The sequence below is a fragment of the Centroberyx gerrardi genome, chromosome 22 (genome assembly GCF_048128805.1).
Source record: "Centroberyx gerrardi isolate f3 chromosome 22, fCenGer3.hap1.cur.20231027, whole genome shotgun sequence".
Taxonomy (NCBI): Eukaryota; Metazoa; Chordata; class Actinopteri; order Beryciformes; family Berycidae; genus Centroberyx; species Centroberyx gerrardi.
In genome coordinates this window covers 498484-522536 of record NC_136018.1, presented here as the reverse complement: position 1 = coordinate 522536, position 24053 = coordinate 498484, and the positions used below count along the sequence as shown (strand labels likewise).

General features: G+C 49.4%; 1 protein-coding gene across 1 annotated transcript in view; it reads right to left on the bottom strand.

Moving 5' to 3' along the window:
- Positions 1–24053, bottom strand: part of LOC139927521 (histone-lysine N-methyltransferase 2C-like) — a 107323-nt gene that overhangs the window by 19098 nt on the left and 64172 nt on the right. The window contains exons 44-67 of the mRNA XM_078291511.1: positions 22659–22793; positions 19393–19990; positions 18315–19219; positions 17622–17903; positions 16956–17338; positions 16594–16784; positions 15773–16177; positions 14417–14682; positions 12149–12218; positions 11155–11544; positions 9046–9160; positions 8441–8546; positions 8249–8312; positions 7514–7746; positions 6416–6862; positions 5681–5788; positions 4552–5541; positions 3956–4231; positions 3470–3637; positions 2563–2724; positions 2011–2146; positions 1486–1609; positions 1161–1336; positions 879–991 (exon numbers count right to left, since the gene is read on the bottom strand). Coding sequence (XP_078147637.1) covers positions 879–991; positions 1161–1336; positions 1486–1609; positions 2011–2146; positions 2563–2724; positions 3470–3637; positions 3956–4231; positions 4552–5541; positions 5681–5788; positions 6416–6862; positions 7514–7746; positions 8249–8312; positions 8441–8546; positions 9046–9160; positions 11155–11544; positions 12149–12218; positions 14417–14682; positions 15773–16177; positions 16594–16784; positions 16956–17338; positions 17622–17903; positions 18315–19219; positions 19393–19990; positions 22659–22793 — 6843 coding nt within the window. The remainder of the gene's footprint in view (positions 1–878; positions 992–1160; positions 1337–1485; positions 1610–2010; positions 2147–2562; positions 2725–3469; positions 3638–3955; positions 4232–4551; positions 5542–5680; positions 5789–6415; positions 6863–7513; positions 7747–8248; positions 8313–8440; positions 8547–9045; positions 9161–11154; positions 11545–12148; positions 12219–14416; positions 14683–15772; positions 16178–16593; positions 16785–16955; positions 17339–17621; positions 17904–18314; positions 19220–19392; positions 19991–22658; positions 22794–24053) is intronic.

Below are 24053 nucleotides of genomic sequence, written 5' to 3'. Positions count from 1 at the left end.
GAAATACTGAACTACTGAACTACTGAACTACTGGACTACAGAACTACAGGACTACAGAACTACTGAACTACAGGACTACAGAACTACAGGACTACTGAACTACAGGACTACTGGACTACTGAACTACAGGACTACTGAACTACAGGACTACAGAACTACTGAACTACAGAACTACTGAACTACAGGACTACAGGACTACTGAACTACAGGACTACAGAACTACTGAACTACTGAACTACAGGACTACTGAACTACAGGACTACTGAACTACTGAACTACTGAACTACAGGACTACTGAACTACAGGACTACAGAACTACTGAACTACTGAACTACAGGACTACTGAACTACAGGACTACTGAACTACAGGACTACTGAACTACAGGACTACTGAACTACTGAACTACTGAACTACAGGACTACTGAACTACTGAACTACAGAACTACTGAACTACTGAACTACTGAACTACTGGACTACAGGACTACTGAACTACTGAACTACAGGACTACAGAACTACTGGACTACTGAACTACAGGACTACAGTACTACTGAACTACTGGACTACTGAACTACAGGACTACAGGACTACAGGACTACTGAACTACTGAACTACTGAACTACAGAACTACAGGACTACTGAACTACAGGACTACAGGACTACTGAACTACTGAACTACTGAACTACAGAACTACAGGACTACTGAACTACAGAACTACAGGACTACTGAACTACTGAACTACTGAAATACTGAACTACAGGACTACTGAACTACAGGACTACAGGACTACTGAACTACTGAAATACTGAACTACAGGACTACAGAACTACAGGACTACAGAACTACAGGACTACAGAACAGACTGAGCGCTGTTTACCTGAGCAGCCACTGGGGTCAGAGTTATTGCTATGGAAACCAGACCGGCACTGGAACAGGAGGGTGGGCCCTGCTGGTTTGGCTCTGCCTTCACTTCCTGCTTCACTGCAGAGCCTTGACGGACACACACACACACACACACACACACACACACACACACACACACAGGACAAAGAGTCACACACGACATCAAATTCACTTCTCAAAGACTTTCACCGTCTTGTTTGGTGGAACTCAAAGACTCCAAGCGGTCAGTTTTGCGGCCCGACTGTTCAGCTCTCACCTTTGCCCCAGGCGCAGGGCATGATGGGTATTGTAGGCGAGGGGCAGGGGGAGGGCGGCTCCAGCTTGACGCAGGACAGGTCGGGGTACCTGCTGACCTCCATGTCCACCACGCTCTCCGGAGACGAGGACGGGACGAAGCTGTCCGGACTGTCCCGCTCCGACGAGTCCTGCACCCTGGAAACACATGAAGAAGAAGAAGGACATTTACCTCAACAGGAAGAGGAAGAAGACACCAAAACATACAATCCTCTGATAATAAGCAGACTTATAATATAAAGTCAAACCAAACCAAGCAGTTAACAGGTGCGTCCTGTCCTGTTTACCTCAGCTCTTCCTGGTTGTTGTGGGGCGGAGTCGGCAGGGAGGCGGGGACATCCACCATCTTGGAGGCGTGGTTTAGAGCCAGAAGCTCCTCCCCTTTCTGCTTCAGACCAGACACAGCTTTCACTGAAACAAAAAAAACAAAACATTTACACATTACAGTACAGCAGCAGTAGTATCAGTAGTAGGTGTAGTATCAGTAGCAGGTGTAGTATCAGTAAAGGTGTAATATCAGTAGTAGGTGTACTATCAGTAGTAGGTGTAGTATCAGTAAAGGTGTAGTATCAGTAGTAGGTGTAGTATCAGTAAAGGTGTAGTATCAGTAGTAGGTGTAGTATCAGTAAAGGTGTAGTATCAGTAGTAGGTGTAGTATCAGTAAAGGTGTAGTATCAGTAGTAGGTGTAGTATCAGTAAAGGTGTAGTATCAGTAAAGGTGTAGTATCAGTAGTAGGTGTAGTATCAGTAAAGGTGTAGTATCAGTAAAGGTGTAGTATCAGTAGTAGTAGTATTATCAGTAGTATTGTTACCATCCTGCTCGGTCAGCTCCTTCCTGCTCAGCTCCTCGGTCGTAGCGAAGCCGTTGACCAGTTTCTGCCTGGCGACAGGCGGAGGGGTGGGGGGCAGGGAGGCCGGGGGGGTGGGGGGGTTACTGAGGTTGTTCTGCTGGAGAGAGAGAGAGAGAGAGAGACAGAGAGAGAGACAGAGAGAGAGAGAGACAGACAGAGAGAGACAGACAGAGAGAGAGACAGAGAGAGAGAGAGAGAGAGAGAGAGACAGAGAGAGAGAGAGACAGAGAGAGAGAGAGACAGAGACAGAGAGAGAGAGAGAGAGACAGAGAGAGAGAGAGAGAGAGAGAGAGAGTCGGTTTGAAACGATGGAGAATGTGAATCTGTTCATTTAAAAAACACTGAACTCACTTTGTAGCCAAGTGGATTCAGGAAGTCAGCGCTCAGTTTAATTTCCCTGTTGCCAAAGTCGTAGTAGTACTAGCACTGCAGTAGTGGTGCAGCAGTAGTACCTTGTATATGAGTTGTGAGTAGCAGTACTGCAGTAGTGCAGTAGTACTGCAGTAGTAGTACCTTGTATATGAGTTGTGAGTAGTAGTCGGTGACTCCGTCCAGACAGGCGTTGCCGAAGGAGCCGGTCAGTCTGGAGTCTCTGCCCAGGGAGGAGCTGCCGTACGGGGGGAACAGACCGAGATCCACCCCCAACACCGGCTCCATGAGGGGCAGCACCGCCAGCTGGGGGGGGGGGTGGGGTGGGGTATTAGACCTCAGTACTTTCCTCTTCAGACTTACAGTACTTAGAGCCCTGCACCGGCCTCAAATTGTTTCAGACTTACAGTACTTAGAGCCCTGCACCGGCCTCAAATTGTTTTGGGTTTTTTACATATAAACCTAGTGTTTATATCAAATCAACACCATATAAAACACTTCCGCAGCATTACCAGCATTAAATGTGTCAGTTCAAACATTTATCAGAAAAATGTTGAGCTTTAGGCTGACTGGCCGAAAGGAGGCTACCACAAAGACTGGGATGGGCTGCACCGGCTGCGTTTCTGTTCCGTCTGTCTGGGTCAGAAAGGTCGGATCAGATACGCAGCCGCTAACTTCACTGCAACCTGCTGCTCTGGCCGTGTGTGCAGCAGGTCGGTGGATCTGCTGGCAGAGCCGGATCGGAGCCGCAACTCCGGAGATACGCAAGACTTCTATTTTTGACGGACTAAATGCCAATAGTTTGCTTACTGTAGTCATTTATCACCATGTTAGTTAACAAAACAGAGGAAACATGAACCAAAGTCGCTTAAATAAATGTTGGAGATGAGAAGCTTCTATTAGGAAACCTACGCCTGTTAGTGTTCTAGCTGTTGTGCTGCCTTCAGGTGCAGCAAGAAATATCAGAATTACAGATAGAGAGGGAGAGAGACAAGAAGAGAGACAGGAGGACAGACAGGGAGAGAGACAAGAAGACAGGCGGTGTGTCTACCTGTCTGAGCTGGGTCATCAGTGTGTCGGAGGTGGAGGAGCAGTGTAATGTCTTCTCCTCCTCCTCCTTCTTCCTCCTCTTGTTCTTAGGAGGAGCTCTCTCTCTCTCCGGGCGAGCGAGCCTCTTACAGCGCTGAGGCTTCTTCTTCCCAGAAACTTCAAGACGACCCTGAGGAGGAGAGGAGAGGAGAGATGAGGAGAGGAGAGGAGGAGGGGAGAGGAGAGATGGAGAGAGGAGAGGAGAGGAGAGGAGAGAAGGAGAGGAGAGGAGAGGAGAGGAGGAGAGGAGAGGAGGAGGAGGAGAGGAGAGGAGGAGGAAAGGAGAGGAGAGGAGGAAGAGAGGAGAGGAGTGGAGAGAAGGAGAGGAGAGGAGGAAGAGAGGAGAGGAGAGGAGAGGAGGAGAGGAGAGATAGAGATAGAGTTTGGTATGTTATTTATATTGAGCTTGATTTTCCTCTTAAATGTAAAGCTCCACCCTCCTCCTTACCATGTTGCTGTTTCCATGGGAACCAGGCCCAGCCAGCCCCTCCTCTTCCTCGGACCGGATGCTCTCATTGGACAGCTGTCGGCAGGCGGGCGGGGCCTGGTTGCTAGGCGACGGCGTGGTTGCCGGGGAGGTCTTGTCCTTCAGCAGGTGTCTGAGCAGCTCCTTCCCCCCGTCTCCTCCTCCTCCGTACAGAGGAGAGCAGGAGAATCCCTCGCTCCCTCTCTCCTCCATCTTGACCACGCCTCCTCCACAGGCTCCGCCCTCCTCCTGCTCCTCCTGCAGGAAGGACAAAACAATAAAAACTACAAGTTCAGATCTGGACTACAGATATGGAGACTCAACTGACATGACAGTAATACTACAGGAATACTACAGTTATACTACAGGAATACTACAGTTATACTACAGGAATACTACAGTAGCAAGTGTGTACAGTAAGTAATACGTGTGTAGAGTAATCCCACAGTAATACTACAGTAATAGTAAAGTAATAGTACAATAATAAGTGTGTACAGTATTACTACAGTAATACTGCAGTAACAGTACATTAATACTACAGTAACAGTACAGTAACAGTACAGAATCAGTTCCCTCACCTTGACCTCCAGGCGAGCTCCATACAGGCAGCCTCTCTCAGACTGCCTGCCCAGGACCGAGGCTCGGTCCTGGGCCGCAGGCTCGGCCGACAGCTGCCTCTCCAGCTCCGACGACGGAGCCAGGCCAGAGAGGGCGGAGCTCTGAGGAAACAACAGATCTGATTGGTCCACGCTGCCCCGTGTGGGTGTGGAGCAGGAAGTGTCGGAGAGGGCCGGGGTGGGCGGGGCTGTGATGTCATCGGAGTGGGACGACAGCGGCGTCCTGGCGCCTCCGCCCGCCGTGTCGTCTCCATCCTTCTTCCTGTTCCTGTTCCTTTTCTTCTTTGGTTTCTCCTCGGGGATGATGTCAGAGTAGAGCTGGATGAGGGAGGCGGGGCCTCCAGAGGCAGAGGGGGGGAAGGAGGGAGGGAGGGGAGTAGAGGGGGAGGAAGAGGAGGAGGAGTTGTGTCCAAACGGGTGGCGCTGAAGATCTCCCACACCCAGACTTCCAGGGTGGGTGGGTGTCATCCCTGCTGCTCCTATCCCAGCCGGACGCACCTGTCCCTGGGCCGGGGGCCCGGTGGGGCCTGGGTGTCTGGGTCTGGTCTGGAGGTTGGAACTAGCCACATCTAGGGGGTGTCCGTGCCCAGGTAGGGCCCTGCCTGGGTGACCTGGGTGAACTCCTCCGTAGCCCTGCTGGAGGCCTGCCTGCGGGGGGAAAGGTGCCCCCGCCTGCCCCTGGTGCTGTGGCGGTCTGGAGGCCGGCGGCGACTGGAGGAAGTCCTGCGGTAGCTCGGAGCTGAAGAAGGGCATCTGGGAGAGACCGTCCCCACCGGGGGCCGGTGCCGACCCGGCCTGACCACCGGCTCCTGGGGTCGGCCCGACACGAGCCGCAGACAGAGCTCCGACGGCGGGCATGGCCGCTACTCCGGCCCCGGGCCCCATGGAGGCTCCCAGGAGGCCTTGCTGCTCCAGCTCCAGTCTCTGCTGCAGGGCGCGATGGCGCTCAACCTGAGGGAGGAAAAACCACATTAACACCAGTAAAGTATCGGTATTCGTGTAGCTCCCTCCCGAATATCCCGCTTTGTGTGACGAAGATGAGAATAATGAAATAATTCCAGTGAAAGCAGGACAGTAACATGAGTTTCACCTCCTGCATGAGCTGAACTCTCTGTCTCTCCTGCTGCTCTCTCAGCCGCTCTCTCCTCTCTCTCTCCTGGAAACCTTCGCTGAACGGGTTGTTGTCGTCAAACTTCACCTGAGACAATGAGGAGACGGTACAGGATGGAGTAGCAGCAGCAAACATAGCAGTAATAGTTGTAGTAGTAGTAGCAATAGTAGTAATTGCACTAGTAATGCTAGCATTAGCAGTAGTAAAATTATTATTATTAGCAGTAGTAGTAGTAGTAGCAGTAGTAATAGTAGTAGTAGTAGCAGTAGTAGTAGTAGCAGTAGTAGCAGTAGTAGCAGTAGCAGTAGTATTAGTAGTAGTACTAGCAGTAGTAGTAGTATTAGTAGTAGTACTAGCAGTAGTAGTAGTAGTAGTAGTAGTAGTACTACTAGCAGTAGTACTAGTAGTAGTAGCAGTAGTAGTAGTAGTAGTACTAGCAGTAGTAGCAGTAGTAGCAGTAGTAGTACTAGCAGTAGTAGTAGTAGTACTAGTAGTAGTAGTAGTAGTAGTACTAGCAGTAGTAGCAGTAGTAGTAGCAGTAGTAGTACTAGCGGTAGTAGTAGTAGTAGTAGTAGTAGCAGTAGTAGCAGTAGTAGTACTAGCAGTAGTAGTAGTAGTACTAGTAGTAGTAGTAGTAATCAAGCCACTAGAGACAGAGCTGCTTTAGTGTAAGTGTACATAACAGGTGTGTGTTCAGTCTGGATGTGTGTGTACCTGGGGGGCGGGGCCAGGGCCGGCTCCGCCCCCGGCCCCAGCAGCAGTGTTTCCTGCGGCTCCGGTGGCTCCCGCAGCCGGAGCGAAGCCGGCCTGCGGAGCGGCCGCAGGAGTCTGGGTGAGGGGCGGGGCCGGGGCCGGGGCCGGGGCCGGGGCCGGGGGGGCGCCGGGGAGGGCGGGGGGCATCCTCTGCCCCATGCCGCCCGGATGCCCGCCCCCCCCGGCGGTCCAACCCGGGGGTACGTTTGGTACGCGGACCGGGGCGGGGCCGGCCGGGTGGGTCTGCATGGGCATCATGGGCTGACCGAGCAGAGTCTGGGGAACAGGGGGGGCTGAGGGGGGCAGCAGGGGGGAGGCTGAGGGGGGCAGCAGGGGGGGGGCTCTCTGCTGCTGTTTAGACCTGTAGTCCTCTATCAACTCTGCATGATCCTTCTGTTGCTTCCGAATCTACAGAGAGAGAGAGAGAGAGAGAGAGAGAGAGAGAGAGAGAGAGAGAGAGAGAGACAGAGAGAGAGTTTGTTACAAAAAGCAGTGATTGTTACATTTACTGTTACTTCTCACTTCAATACTGTTTTTGTTTTATCAATTACCAACTGTAATTGAAGCTTTGGCAACATTGTTATCTTTGAACATTCATGCCAATAAAGCAGATTGAACTGAACTGAGAGAGAGAGACAGAGAGAGATAGAGAGAGAGAGAGAGAGAGAGAGAGAGAGAGAGAGAGACAGAGAGAGAGAGAGAGAGACAGAGAGACACAGAGAGAGAGAGAGACAGAGAGAGACACAGAGAGAGAGAGAGAGAGAGAGAGAGAGAGAGAGAGAGAGAGACAGAGAGACACAGAGAGAGAGAGAGAGAGAGACAGAGAGAGACAGAGAGACACAGAGAGAGAGAGAGACAGAGAGAGACACAGAGAGAGAGAGAGAGAGAGACAGAGAGAGAGAGAGACAGAGAGAGACACAGAGAGAGAGAGAGAGACAGAGAGAGACACAGAGAGAGAGAGACAGAGAGAGAGAGGCGAGTAACGTAGAGAGCTGTTGCTTGTCTCTGCAGCGCCCCCTGCTGTTCAGTGATCTGTCAGTAACAGTGGGTGTTGCGTACCTGTTCCAGCTGTTTCTGCACCGCCGCCTGCTGCTCGGTGACGAGGCGCAGCTGGGCGGCGTCCTCCTCGGCGAACACTCGGCCCGCCTTCTTGGCGGTCCTCTGTTTTGCGGACAGAGCCTTCTTGGCCTTGCGGTGGGCGGCGATCTGCTCCTCCAGGAGGCGCTGCTGCATCTGGAGCAGCTGCTGCGTCTCGCCCAGCCACTCCTCATACTGCCGCCGCTGAGGCTCGTCTGCAGCGGGAGGAGAGGAGGAGTCAAAATTCACTTTCTCTCAAAATAAAAATGTGACAATCCGTCTGCTGTCAGGAACATGAATGGTGATATCAGCTCCATGTTATTCTGCTGTCAGGAACATGAATGGTGATATCAGCTCCATGTTATTCTGCTGTCAGGAACATGAATGGTGATATCAGCTCCATGTTATTCTGCTGTAGTAATCACTAATGAGACTCTTGACCATCACAGTTTCACAAGCTCTCCATCCAAATTATATTATTGTCACTTTGTAATGACATTTTTAAATTGTTGTTTACATTCTAGCAGCCAATGGCATCGCTGGAAAGATTTGAGTCTCAGAAATAAACAGAATTCTGCACAGTCAGACTTTGTTGTCACTGAACTTTTATTGATCACATCGGATCCTGGTTGTTCTGAATCGGGTATCAAATCGTATCGTGAGATAAACGGATCGTCCGTCTCTAGTGGACAGACTGAGCGATCCTCTGATACTCACTGCCGAAGCCCGGGCCGAAGCTGGGGGGGGTCGGCCTCACCAGCTGGGGGGTCAGCTTCCCATCCTGAGAAGAAGAAAGGAAATGCTGACAACTTCCTGTTCTTGCTTTATGCCAAACTCAAGAGTGAACTGGGATAAGAGACAGAAACAGATTGTTCATCATTGTTCCTGCAGCATTGTATTCGTACAGACCTGCGCCTGTCCCGCCAGGCGAGGAGGAGGAGGAGGAGGAGGAGGGGGAGGAGGAGGAGGAGGAGGAGCAGCCTCTGGACCCTGGGGCCCTGGAGCCTGCTGGAACCTAACACACACACACACACACACACACACACACACACACACAGAGTTAACTTGTGCAGGAAGAGACAAAGTCGTCTCTTGTACTACTGAACTAGGGTGAGCAGCCTTCTGACTGAACAGCTAATGAAAGTTTTGAAAGTATAAATAGATTAAGAATAATAAGAAGACAAGAATAAGACAACCACCTCTACACATTTTAATACTTTGGAAAAACATATTTTGAGACTTTTTCAGACTTTCTTCGGACCCACAAATACCTGGGAGATAAATAAATAAGTGGACACACAGACAGATATTTGGCTATCTATTATTATTTAAAAATAAAATAATCTATTATCTGCTTCATCCAATCAGATCTGCTCAGGCGCTGCGTTCTGCTTCCCCACTGCCTTCAACAGTGAATTTAACTATTTGTTACTAGGAGGGAGGCTGAATGTCTGATGGAGCTGTGAGCTCAGCGGGGAGCGGAGGGGTCAGAGGTCAGAGGTCAGGGGTCGTACCTGTTGATGACCATGGGGTTCAGTCCCAGGCTGCTCTGGGTCATCACCTTGTTGATGCCCTTAAGAGCCACCATCTTGGCCTTCATGATGGGATCAGAGATGGAGTCCAGTTCTGCTGCATGCGCACACACACACACACACACACACACACACACACACACACACACACACACACACACAGAGTGAGCCACAGTTAACATGCCCTAGATGAAAACAGGCCTAACTGTAATTATTTAATAATAATAAATTGTACAGCCCTTTTTAAAAACAGAGTCCGCAAAGTGCTTTAACAATCAAATAAAAGCAAACAAAATACTCAAAATGAATAAAAACAGAAATAGAACAGAATAGAAACAACGTGGCAGCACAAGATGAAGTGATAAGAATAGAGGGTAAAAACATTGTAATGTTCCAAAGTAGGATAAAATCCACCAGATGAAAGTAAGAATATGAAAATAAGCTTTAAAGAACAGTGATTCCAGATTTCAGAGAGAGAAATATCTCAGTGTTGTTGGTGGGAGCACGCACATGGAAAACAGGACGGGGCCTAAAACTGAACCCTGAGGAACTCCACAGGTAATGGAAGCTAAAATATAGCTGTTAAAATATATTTTAACATGAAAACAATATTTTAAAGTTGTCTGAGATCAAACAACACATTTTTGATTGACAGGTGTCGATCGCCATCATGATTTGCTCTTTTTTATTGAGGGGAGTGAGCTTATACTGCACAAGCATGTGAAACATCATATTGTCTCCTGGCCTCTGCAGCACAGACTGTACGCAACTAAGCAAAAAAATACGAACACAGAGACAGAAACTAGTCGCTTAATATCCGACAACGCAGGGGGAAACCCCGGTGCAAACGAGACAGACAGACAGCTTCTCCATAACGGAGGCCCGATAAAACTCATTCAAAACTTTGCATTTACACAGCAGATTACCCTGCTCTAGTCATCAGCCTATCAGAGCACATTTAGCTTAGGATACTCACCAATGATAGGGAGAAATCAGCAGGGCTAGAGTTAGTGGATTATTACTCACAGAATGATTTTAATCGGACATTTCAGCGTCCGGTCGAGCCTTCTGACCGGCCCGGACAATGCATCTGAAAACCGGACAGTCCGGTGGAAAACCGGGCATCTGGCAAACCTACTTGATAATGTTAGCTAGCTCTATGCAGCTTGGTTTGCTAGCTAAACGAAAACGGCTAATGTGCAGGGTACGTTAACGTTTATGATAAATGTTTAATGCTTCAGTGATGTTGAAACGGGAGCTTTTGCTAACCTCTCGAAATTCTTTATATAGACCGGCGTGTCGGTCCTTAAGGTGCTTCGCCCAGTTTGACGTGTCCCCCCCCCCCCCTTCGTCGGCAGGCACCTCTCTGTAGTATTGTTTACTACAACCCAGCTGACTGCTACTAGTGAGAGGAGGGGCTGTGGGCAGCGGTGCAGGGGGTGTGTGTGTGTGTGTGTGTGTGGCTAGTGGAGGCGGAGAAATAATATGTTTGATTTTTCATTAAGAGAAAGCACTGCTGGTATCGATACTGTTGCAAATGAGTATTGTATCCGTTTCAAATTTTTAGTATCGAGTAAGTATCGAAGTATCGATATTTTTGACAACCCTACCGCACCATGCATCGCTCTAAAACCAGACTGACTCGCCCAAAAAGCTTTGAGTAGCTTGAAACAACTTTCTGTAAAAACACGGACAGCGAAACAGCCGGGATTGAAGAGGTCCAGGTTTGTTTTGATGAGTAGAGGGTTGAACTAACACACACTAAAAACAGAAGGGAAAGTGCCATTTACCAGAGAGATATTGATAATCGATCATTTAAGAGCACTTTCAGGAGGAACAACATGAAGGGGGAAGTGGTCGACGCCACATGAGATACAGAAACAGGATTTGAACAGCTAAAAACAACAGATTCCTCTTTGACAGGTATGACCCGGCCGGGCAGAGTGAGCTGAAGCCTTATGTATTATATTATACTAAAAATCACGTTATCTTGAACTCTATCTAGTATCTATTTATAATAACGGTCTACACTGCTGCACTGGAGAGTGAAGCGGTCTGGTCCTGGTTCCAGTCCCCACAGCAGCACCTCACCCATGTTAGGGAACAGAGAGTCGGAGCTGGATCTCTGTCTGATCAGCGCCTGCATCTGTTTCTGCTGCTGCTGCTCCTGACGCTCCTGGTCCAGGAGGTCCTGCAGGAGGAGAGGCTGCTCCTCCAGGAGTAACGGCCTGTTGGCCTGGTTCTGGTCCTGGACCTGGATCTGGTTCTGGACCTGGTTCTGGTTCTGGGCTTGCGGCTGGGTGGGGAGCCCCGGGAGTGGAGGCTGGGTCTGGGGGTTGAGGAGGAGGTGTGGCTGGGCGGGTGGGAGGGAGAGCAGGTTGGGGGGGGGAGGGCGACCCTGGGGGTGGGGGGTGAGGAGAGTGGAGGGGGAGGGGCCAAATCCATGCTGCTGCTGCTGCTGGTGGTAGATGGATGGTTGGCCTGGAGAGAGAGAGGGAGGAGAGAGAGAGAGAGGAGAGAGAGAGAGAGGAGAGAGAGAGAGGAGAGAGAGACAGAGGAGAGAGAGAGGGAGGAGAGAAGAGAGAGAGGAGAGAGAGAGAGAGGAGAGAGGAGGAGAGAGAGAGAGAGGAGAGAGAGAGAGGAGAAAGAGAGAGAGGAGAGAGAGAGAGAGGAGAAAGAGACAGAGGAGAGAGAGAGGGAGGAGAGAAGAGAGAGGAGAGAGAGAGAGGAGAGAGGAGGAGAGAGAGAGGAGAGAGAGAGAGGAAAGAGGAGGAGAGAGAGAGAGGAGAAAGAGAGAGAGAGAGAGAGAGGAGAAAGAGAGAGAGGAGAAAGAGAGAGAGGAGAGAGAGGGCGGTACAGGAAGTTTCCTATCAAAGTTTTATTCATTTGTTCTCCTGGTTGAGTGTACTGATCACCCACTGGATTAATAAACACCATGAATCAATCAATAAATCCTGGAGGCCGGGGTTTACACTAACTTCAGTTCAGCTGAGCGTTTCTATCCACTGGCTCGCTGCCTTTCTAAAAAACACAACAAAATGTAAATGTTGAATAAATGTTGAATCAGGAGTGAGAAGCTGTTTACCTGCCGCCGTGGGGGCGTGGCCTCCCGAGGGCTCTGCACCCACCGAACCGCCGGAGTCCTCCAACTTCTCCTGCAGGGAAGGAGAGAGGAAGAGAGGGTGACAGGAAGGAGGGAAGGAATGAAGGGAGAAAGAACGGAAGGGAGACAGGAAGGGAGGAGGGAAGAGGAAAGGAGGGAAGGGAATCAGAGGGGAAGGAGATAGGAGGGAAGGAAAGAAGAGGTAGACAGGAAAGATCAACTGATAAATTGAAGGATGAATTTTTTTTTTGTTTTTAACTTATTATGTTGCACATTATTTCATTCTTAATCACATGTTAGTTTCCTACATTGTTTATTAATTAATAGTAAATAATGTGGTGTACATTATTTACACATTAATTAAAAAGTCAATTAATCATTTCTACATTGTATGTGGGATTTTAATTGCCTTAGTTAACAATTTATTAGTTATTATCAAGTTAAACACTCATAAATGATTAATTAATGATTTGTAAAACAAGCTTTCTGGCCTTATATGTTTGCAAATGATGTTAACAATACTAGGAAAGAGTTAACTGGATTTAAGCACAAATGAAGACTAGTTGGACATGAATAAATGAGGTTTAGAATGATTCATGATGGTTATTGTGAAGTGTTAACAGTTAAATAATCAAAACAAACAAAGCAAACTACAATCTAAACTTGTCCTGATTGTTGAGGAAGGAATGGAAAAGTTCCTATACTAAGCAACATTCCTATATGCAAATATGTAACCTGAATCTGCTTCACCATCCTACTATAAAATGAGGAAAACTCTGTCCTTCTGTCTGTCTGCATCCATTTTGCTCCTCAACAGGTTGGCCAATCAATCTGAAACTGCACATGGGCATTGAGCATTGGCATAGGCAGGGACTGACGAAGCTGATTTTTCAATTTTCCCAAATTTACGCTGTTTATGCACATTTTTGGCAAGTCTGCACGTAGTTGTGGCGCGCGCATCCCCGGGTACGGACTAGTTATAAGATTAAACTCTAAAGTAACATCTTGTGTTTCCTGGAATGTGCAAATGACCAAATCTCATAGAAAACACTGACAAAATAATAACTTGTCTTCTAGAAGAAGGTGCTCACATCTTAGGTGGGACGTCAATCCCAACTTCAACTAGATTTCAAGATTAAATTGGATGTACCATTTGAATGAATGCAATTAGTGGAAGAGGTCATGCATTCAGGTTACAGCCACTGGTGCTACTGGCTAACATTCATTCAGCAAACACTGGCTGATGTAATGCCACTGCTAAGGCAAGCAGGCATGGAGCTCTGCTGGAGAGCGGGTTAGCAAGCCAGTCTGTTCAGACTCATACAGCTAGCATTAAGCTAAGGAAGTTAGCTTAGGCTAGGATAACGAGGCTGTTAGCGACACTAGTTCAATGAACACTGCTAGTGCTATGCTAAAGGCTAGTAGCTTAGCTTAGCTTAAGTGAGCATGCATTAAGCTAGGCTAGGAAGGTGCTAGTAATCCCTACTTGTTTAGGGGAGTGGCCTATGATACGCTAAAGGCTATTAGCTTAGCTGAGGTAAGCATACGCTAGGCTAGGCTAGGAGGGTGTTAGCACACCTTATTTATTGTGGGGTAACGACTAAAGTGATTAGCTTAGCCAACAAGGAACAATACAGGATGTTTGGGTACAGGCCTGGTTATTAGGCCTCTCTGAGCCAAGACGGCCACACAATAAAATGCTAAAGGTACCTAATCGTCTGATTAGTTAATTTAGGTGAAGTGCACTGCACTCACAATTTTGCCACAGAGATGGGCTTACAACGAACTACAACCGACAGTTATGCTGTTTTCTGCCGTGGGAGGCTGGCGCTGTACCATGAGCGTCTGCTGCAACCTGAAGTGGAAGTTCTGCAAAGACGGCTCGGAGGCCGGCAAGAGAAGCGCTACACACAACATGTTTACTTATGGCACATATAAGAACACTGAATATTGAGTTGATTTTATGGGCAATTCAAGCAAATCTGCCTCACACGGGGCACCAGAAGTGAGAGATTAAGTATCGATGATACCTAATCACACCTAATATCTGATATCAATATAATTTAAAGTTAGCTTCAGTGGAAATTAAGAATGAATATAAATGAATATAATGTATATGAATATGAATGAATATAAAACTGTAATCATCCAGATTTGGAGTTCCTTGGCTCCCAACCTGCAGAGTGAATAAACTGTCAAACTCTCTCTCTTCCACAAGTTAAACTGTGGGTCAGGGGGCGGAGCTGCTACCTTGGTGAGGAGGTGGGGGGAGGGGCCGTCCTGGGCCTCCATTTTGATACTGTCGTTCACTTCCTGTTTGACCTGGCTCTCCGTCTTCCTGGCTCCCCCCTCTCTCTCCTCCACCGGCTCGCCCAGCTCCAGCTCCTCGTTGAACATGTCCTTCTTGTCCTCCAGGTTGAGCTCGGGGTCGGCGTAGGCGATCAGGTCGAACTTCCCCGACAGCAGGAAGTCGTCCAGGTGGAGGTCGTTAGGACCCAGGTCCAGGTCCTCTTTACCTGGAGACACAGTCAACAACATGACGCTCAGTTTCTTCACCACTGAAGATCGATTGTCAACCGCCCTTGGCACCACAATGGTGGAACGAGCTCCCCCCTTCTGTCAGAACGGCTGAATCATTACCCATCATTCATCTCTTCAGGTTACACCTGGACCCACTTGAATTAACCTATCATGTAACGATCTTCTTCCCCTTCTACACTCTACCACTGTGACAAAATGCACTTATTGTAAGTCGCTTTGGACAAAAGCGTCTGCTAAATGACGTAATGTACTGTCCCAGACTATACACTGACAATCCCAAAACTCATTTTATTTACATTATGAAAGGTAGCAGTGCTTAGTAGTGCAGCAACAACTAACAACATGGTGAATGGAATCAGATAAGATGCATCTACAACCTTCATCTGTTCAGACTGTTGCTGCTGATTCAAACACATGAAACCATTGTACAAGGTTTCAGTTCTAATACATCAATTAAAGAAGGGACTGAACATGTGGTGAATGTATCATTAACAGGCCCAACATTGATCTATCAATCAAGAACTGCCACAGTGCCAGAGGTTACATGACCTCATGTTACTCTCTCAATTTGCTTTGCAATTAAGTGTGTCATGAAATTTGTCCCATCAAACATCTAAGCCTCTAATGGTTTTGATATACAACTTGTTTGTGCAGAGTTTGTCTTATTGTCCTGAACCCGTCCCAAATGATCATTTAGCGTGTCCCGAATCCATTCTTGATCTCTCCGGAAACTGAATGATGAACATCAGGTTAAGATTTTTTTCACCAAATGGTTCGACAGCACTTTTGGATTTGGTCCGTGCTCGTTTTTTACAATATTTAAAGTAGTGTTTCTCAAATTCACCTGAGACATTCACAGAATACCTTCCTCAACTGGGGGGCGTATGCTGAAATGACTGTAGTTTTCTAACTGGCTAATATACCCTCCTATTAAACCAGACAGTCTGACCTTTGACCACTTGACATGTAACATAATAAGAGGGCAGAGCCAAAAAGAGGCTGGACCTCAGAAACATGTAGCAACCCCACAGGAGTCTGATATTTGGACGACTCCTGTCTTCTTACCGTCTTCGGGGTCGAGGTTCAGGTTAAGGTCGACCAGATCTTTGACCTCCACGTCCTCCAGGTCCTTCACGGCCGAGTCCTCCGCCTCCAGGTGTTCCTCTATCCCATCAGCCCCTGGAAGCGCTGCCTCGCCGCCCGGAGCCAGCGCCGCGGCGTGGCTGGGGTGCAGCTGGTGTTGGTGCTGCTGGTTGGGCGGCTCCACGCCGGCTGCCATGGCCTCGCAGGCCCGGGCCCCGGGACCGAGCCGGGCCGCCAGGGGCTGGGGTGGGTCCAGGGTGCCCGGCGGAGGGAAGGACAGCCGCAGGCGGGCCTCCGGGGCACGGTGACGAAGCTCAATGAAGGGTTGTCCCATGATGCTGTGCTGCTGGATGGGGAGGGAGCGGGGGAGGAAGGGCTGGGGGATGCCTGGGGGGGGGGGGGGGGGGGGATATCAGTGTGCTTTTATATGGAAATATTTAACTGAATGCAAGACCTTTTAAAGCCTTGAATTTAGATAATATGATTGAACACATTTTGACTTACAGAAACCACGTAAATATAGTTGATTTTATATAGTTGAAAATTGATCACTTCATCTCCAAAATACTAATTGGCTATAAGGTTTTAGGACATTATATCTATACATACTATACTTTTTAAATGTTACTTCTTCTGTTCGTGTTTCCCTTTATGATGTTGCTTATCTTGTTTCTGTTACTGGCTTTCCATTTGATGGCCTGAACTGCTTGTGCAGCACTTCGGGATACACTGTAGCAGAAAATAATTTGATCGGATTTGATCGATTAATTGACAGATCAACCAACCGGTGGCACCGTCCTCACCTGCCATCATGTGTGGGTGGGTGTTAGGGGCGCTGAGGGGTCGGATACCGGTGAACTCTCCAGACATCGGCCTCCTCAGCTGGACAGGGACTCCCTCTGCCAGAACCAACCCAGATCCAGGCACTGAACCCTGGGGAGGACGTAGGAAGGAGTCCTGGAGCCCCACTGAAGCTCCAGGGGGGAAACCAAACCTGGAGAGGAGAGAGGAGAAAACATGAGACGAGAGGAGGAGAGAGAAGAGGAGAATAGAATAGAATAGAACAGAACAGAACAGAACAGAGTTGAGTAGATCAGAATAGAACAGAGCAGAGTAGATGACAGCAGAGCGCAGCAGGATCATGGTTCTGAGCTGCTCCTCTCACCTCAGGCCGGCTGGTCGGACTCCCATCCCTCCCAGGTCCCTGGAGAGGCTCTGCCTGGGGTAGGGAGCCTCTCCGGGGGTGAAGCCTCTCTGCTGCTCCCCCGGGAAACCTCCGGGGAACCTGGGGGCCCCTGGAGGTTTCCCGGGGTAGGGGGGCGGGGGCCGCCCAAACATGTCCGTCTGAGGGGCGGAGGCGGAGGAGTCGTCCTGGGACCAGTGTCGGGGCGTCGCCGGGCCAGGGGCGGGGCCGGGGACAGGGGGCGTACCGGACGGCGCGGCGGGGGGGCCGCTGGGTCCCGAGGCCGGCTCCTGCAGACCTTTCTCCTGACGTAAGGCGCTCTTCTGCTGCTGCTGCCTCAGGATGAGCTGCCGCAGCCGCTGACGCTGCAGGACAGGACCGGGTCACACAGAGGAGAGGAGAGGAGAACTGAGTAGAACTGAATAGAAACTGAAATTTAAGTCACAATGAAATTAAACCTGACTTTACTTTTGTTAGCCAATTCTCCATATCACAACATAGACAACAATAAATGCTAAAAAATGTACACAAACTATAATTGTATTTTTCTATCAAAATGCCATTACTTTCCCTTCCTGGAAAGCAGTGTATTTTTAGTGGTGACTTCATGGCGTACCAGTAGGCAAACCAGTAGTTTGTCGTTTCTACCTGTCTCAGTTTCTCCTCCGAGTCCCCCAGCTGAGGAAGCATGCTGATTGGTCCGTCCAAGGAGCCCCCGCCCAACGCTGTCATTTCATTGGCTGTTGTCTTGTCAGTCTGCGGAGGGCCCGGTGTCATGTGACCCTGCTCGAAGGGGTCGTGACCCGGAGTGTGACCGGCCAGACCGGAGAAGCCGCCCTCCTCCGACATCCCAGGGTGCTTTGGGGTCTGGCTGCCGGGGGTTCTGGGAAATGAGTCCTGCTGCTGATGTCTTCCTGGAGACTGCTGCAACTGGAGAGAGGAAAAAATAAAGTTAAAATAAATAAATAAATAAATAAAGTTAAAGGGAGAAAGGAAGGAAGGATGGAAGAAAGGAAGTAAGGAAGGGAGGAAGGAGCAAGGGAAGGAAGGAAAGAATGAAGGAAAAGAGAGAGATAGTGACAGATAATGGCCATGTAAACTGCAGTACAGACACAACAGACTATGTAAACTGCAGTACAGACACAACAGACTATGTAAACTGCAGTACAGACCATATAAACTGCAGTACAGACACAACAGACTATGTAAACTGCAGTACAGACACAACAGACTATGTAAACTGCAGTACAGACACAACAGACCATGTAAACTGCAGTACAGACACAACAGACTATGTAAACTGCAGTACAGACACTACAGACCTCAGTCTCAGTCTGTTACCTGGTGGTGCGTCTGGCTGAAGGCTCCCGTCTCTCCAGAGAGGCCGGGTGTCAAAGGGGAGGAGGCGGAGCCTGGCGTCCCGGGGGCCTGCTGGGGCCGCGGCGTGGAGGGCTGCTGGGCGTAGGGGTCGGGCGAGGGGCGGGGCGTCCCCGGGGGCTGGGCGTACGGGTCGGCGCTCCGCTGGCTCCCGGGGGATCGTGGGAAGCGCTCGGCGGCAGAAGGGCGGGGCGTCCCGGGGGCGGAGGCGTACGGGTCCAGGGAGGGGTGGGAGGAGTGCGAGGGGGACGGCCTGCGGTTGGCCGCCTGTTGGCCGTACTGGTCCAGCCGCAGCGCGGGCGGCGTGGCGAGGTAGGCGGGGTCAGAGTGCGGGCGCGGCGTGCCGGGGGTCTGGGGGTTGGCGTAGGGGTCGGGCGACGGTCGGGAGGTCAGAGGTGACTGCTGGGCGAACGGGTCGGGCATCTGCTGGCTGTAGTCCGGTCTGGGCGTGCCCGGCGCCTGGGCGTACGGGCTGCGGTGGGGCGAGCCCAGCCCAGACAGTGGGCTGGAGGGGAAGGGGGCGTCCTGCGGCTGGGGGAGGGGCAGCGGGAGGGGGAGGGGGAAGCCCAGCTCTGTGGGTCTGGATGGGTCCCGTCTCCCTCCTCCTCCTGCGCTGCTAAACCCCTCCTGTTGAGGCTGGTGGTGGGGGGGCATGGGGGCTTTAAACACGCCCCCCAGGCCCATTTCAACCCCCGCCGGCCCGGCGCCGCACCGCCCGTACGGCTCTGAGATCGCCACGCGGGTGTTATTGTTATTATGGCATGTCCTCTGGTAGGCCTCGGTTGCTCGGATACCAGTGAGCCTGGCTGGATGGTCGGGGGCGGAGCCGGAGGGGGGGCTCATCATGCCCACCCTGCTCTGCTGGGGTCCTAGGAGGAAAAAACAAGGAGGGGTCAGTCAGTAAGAGCAGAAAACAAGGAGGGGTCAGTTTCTAGTAACTACAGCCACATCTAGCTGGCTAGTAAAACACTGACAGTGTCTGGTAAACTGGTGAAAGCAGGTGCATTATGGGATGTAGCAGACCCAATGGACAGTCAGTTACCTTGTTGGGCTCCCAGGACTCTGGGGGCGTCTAAAAGTTTGGAGTCGGGGGAGGGCGAGCCCAAGGCATCGTGGGCCGGGGAGGCGCTGAGGGAGTTGTGACGCTGCTGCGGGGGGGCGGCGGGCTGCGAGGGGGCGGGGCGAGGAGTCCCCACTACCTTACTGTAGGGGTCCCAGGGCGAGGAGGGGCGGGACGAGGGAGGGGAGAACATCTGGGGGGAGGGGGGCTGGGGGTGAGGGGAGGACGGGTGGGGGGAGTGGGGGAGGGAGGAGAAGCCAGAGGGGGGAGGAGCTTGGGGCCTGAGGAAGACATCGTCGGCCAATCCTGCGCTCTGAATCCCCTGGAGGAGGTGCGGCCGGGCCAGCCCATCCTTGGAAACCACCGACTGGAGAGGCGAGGCATTGCCCCCGGCGACCAGGTGATGGGGTGTCGCCATGGGGCTCCGGCTGCCCGTTTCCGGGGAAACACCGCCGAGGTGCTGGCTGCCTAGCAACTGTTGCTGCTGTTGCCTCTGTTGCTGGAGTTGCTCGTTCTTGACCTGCTCCAGTTTCTGAGTCGCTTCGATCTTCGCCTGCTGCTTACTCTTCTGACGCATTTGCTGAGAGAGAGAGAGAGAGAGAGCGAGAGAGAGAGAGAGAGAGAGAGAGAGAGAGAGAGAGAGAGAGAGGGAGAGAGAATAGAAAAAAAGGGACAGAGAGAAAGAGACAAGGAGACAAAAACAGAGACAGACAAAAAGCGACAGATGTCAGTTTGATGATTCTTCTCTACATGAAGAGTTAAACAGCATGATGACATGGCAGCTAGTAATGCTCGCTTTCCCTCTCTCTCTCTCTCTCTCTCTCTCTCTCACTCAGTTGCCACACTAAAGGTGGGATACTCAGTAATGAATGGTGTGTCTATGGTGGAGCTAAGACATGCAGGGCGACAGCAGAAACCACACTGTTAAAACAGTTCCATCATTGGAGGATAAAACAGTTCCAGGAAGCAGCTCTGGAACACCCAGCCCTTCATGACAGACAGACAGAGGACATGACTGTCAATAGTTCCAAATAAAGCTGATCAGTAGGAAAAGGGCTGAGACTCTTTAGATGCAAAACCATTTGAAGGAAGTGATTTGTTCTGACAGAAGTGTTTTAACGCTGGTGTGGTTCTGGTGGGAGTATTCAGTTACCATGAAGATGGTAGAAGGGTCCGGGAGGCACTTTACTGGGCTTTACTGTCACTTTTCAGATCATAAAATCTCCCTGCCAGCTGGTCTCTCTCTCTCACCTCATTAACCAAACCTGCAGTGATTCCTGCTCATTGTGAATGTGAAGCTGCTGTGATCCTTCACCGGACGGCCGAAAACACTCTGCACCGGACCTTCTGCTAATCGCACAGCTTGTTAGCACTGTGAGCATTCCTCATTGAAACCAATAGGTGCAGTTAGCCATGAGTTAGCTTGGTAGCTTAAGCCCTGACACTGGACTAATATTATGTAGGGGCCTCATAGTTAAAGATACGTTAATTCATTGATTTAGTTCCTCAGTATAACTCCTCTCTTCCTCTTGTAGTTGTTGGACCCACAGACAGTATTGTCTGTAGTTGTTGGACCCACAGACAGTATTGTCTGTAGTTGTTGGACCCACAGACGGTATTGTCTGTAGCTGTTGGACCCACAGACAGTACTGTCTCCAGTCAGCTGTCAGTTGAAGCAGCGAGCTCCGCTGCCTCTTGCTGCAACAATGAGTCCAAACTGTTTGTCAGAATATCTCCAGGAAAGGCTGACTGGAGACAATAATGTCTGTGGGTCCAACAACTACAGACAATACTGTCTGTGGGTCCAAGACCTACAGGAGGAAGAGAGGAGTTATATAGAGGAACTAAATCACCGAACTTATCCTGTAATGAATTATCTCCTAACCTCTGGGTTTGGTGAAACACATTCACACAGGAAAATGAAATTCACCGACATCAACAGTGTAAGCTCAGGATTTTACAATTCTGCCATTCCTGTTTTAGCAAAGCAAAACTTGAAGTTTGCCCTGAAAATGTCTTTTAAACCTTCCTCTACAGATCCCTCTAATGCCTCCACTGTTCATGGCAGGAGGAAGAGAGAAATCATGTCTTTACTTTACAGACTCTAGACATGGCAGAATAACAGGACAATCTCTGCAACGATCACAAATCACTTTGTGTGTGCAGATATCAGTCCTGTGGGGAAAGAGCTTTAGTTTGACTGAGTAATAATCGGTTTAGTGAACCGAGGGTCGACGCAGAACTTCTTCCAGCAGTGTGACGGCGGCCGGTGAAGAAACGCAGCAGACGAACATTCAGAACGTGGCAGTTTCCCTTCAGCATAAAATCAGTCAGTTCGGAGACAGGCTCGGGCCACGGACACCGCATCTGGGCTCAGCTCCAGTTCAGTGTCTCTGAAAACCTCAGGAGCGCTTCATTTATGTGTTTTGTCAGTGATGTGTTTGTTTCTGAGGCCATCGGAGGGTCTGTTGAGGTAAATCAAACCCACCTCCAGTGCTTCCAATATCCTGATCATTTTCAAACAGAAATGTATTTTGGCCCAGAAACGATGAGCGTGACCAACCCTGGGTCAATGCATCTGCAATCCTCTTTAATGCCTGGAGCGTTTGGTCCAGTCTGCCTGGAGGGCCAAATGGGCGGAGCTTGACCTTCGTAAAACACTTTTAGTTTTCAGTGCTTCTGTCCTGATGGTCAGTAATGATGACCGCACTAAGTTTGGTCTTTCCTCGGGTCTAAAATCACTTCTAACACACACAGCAGCTACAGGAGATGGACAAGAATAATAACTGAAATATTTTCTATTCTGCGGTGATTTTTCAGCAAATCAACTGACTGGAACTACCGGAGTTCTTGTATGTTCTCATATCTAAAATTGCAGACTATTTCCAGACCTGAATTTCTGGGGAAAAGCAAACATTAGAGGAAAATCAGAAAAAATAGACATGATAATAAATTTGTATAGTAGAAATGTGTTTGTTCCTATCCCATAAATCATCTCTTGACCTCCAGTTTGTGCACTGTACAGCTGAATAGTATTCTACACAACTAAATATCACTATATGACTGTCAGCTAGACCTGATGACTGTGCGGCTCGACATTATTCTGACTGCAGACTGAAACCGAGTGAAAACTAAAGTGTTTTCCTGTGCGGGTCGGGTCGGCCCGGCTCAGTCCAGGCAGGAACAGGATTGCAGAGAGTCGACATGGATCCAGGTTCTGCCCCGAACGGTTCGCCTTGAGATCTTACCAGAGCCTCTTTGCCACCTCCTGCTACAGATGCCTGGTAGGGACAATCTTTATCTGTTGGTGATTTTAGGGCTTTGCTTTTGGGGAGATTTTCCTGCCTCTTCTTACCGGCTCCCCATCTGTCATTTACCTCTCCCTTTTCAATGACAATTCACAATTAAGAGATATTAGTTGGAGTGAGCCAGGCATGCACATCTGTACAGTAATCTGAGAAACTTTAAGCATTATCATGTTTATTAAAATGACAAAATTATAAACGAGTCAAGTACTTTTTATAGTTTCATGCCCCCAAGGTAAAAGCCCATCTGTCTATCAGCCTGTCTGTCTATCCGTCCCCCTGGCATGCGTCCTGATGGTTACTAATGGTTACTAATCAGGGCGGGAAAGCAACGCCATCGTGCCTCAGTGACTGGAGGACCGGGAGACTCGCTTTTATTACCGGCCCACATGAAGAAGAAGAAGAAGAAGAGGGTTTAGTCGCTGGCGGTGATTCACTAGCATCTGCGTTAAGCTGCAGAAACACAGGCAGCGTCACTGGACCAATCACAGGTCTCTCTCAGGTCCTCAGCAGCTGACTTTGTTGAGGTTTGAGTTACGGCTGCACAAACGTGTTAGGTCATATGCTGCTAGTTTAGTTTCCACAATTAATAATTTGTAGAATAATGGCATTTAATTTCACCGAATACACCTGCTGTAGCAAGATGGTGATGTGAAATTTGATAAAGGATTAAAAAATGTTCACAGACACTAGTAATGGTGATTAACAATTGTAAATAATGGACAGTACCTGTCAAAATAATCAGGATGATCAGTTTAGCCTGAATGGTTTATTACATTTAGCTCAAGTATTTTTTTTAAATGCAGCAGCAGATCTGACGGCGTCTGGTGTTGATTTCCCACCCTGTTACTACTGATGGAGGTATGATGTGTTAACACACTGAAACACTTTGAAACACACACTGAAAAACAATGAAACACACTGGAAAACAATGAAACACACTGGAAAACAATGAAACACACTGGAAAACAATGAAACACTTTGAAACACAACACAAACACACACACGCACACAGTGAAGCACCTTGACCCACTGAAACGCACTGAAACGCACAAACACGCAAAAAACTCTGAAACACACTGAAACACACAAAACACTGAAACGCACTGAAACACTCCAAAGCACACTCTGAAACACACTATATGACACACTCAAACACTCTGAACTTCTGAAACACTGAAACACACATTGGAACACACTCTGAAGCACTCAAACACACTGAAATTCTCTGAAACACACTCTGAAAATCTCTGAAACGCATTCTGAAACACATACTGAAACACTCTCTGAAACACACTCTGAAACACACTGAAAAACACTGAAACACTCTGAAACACA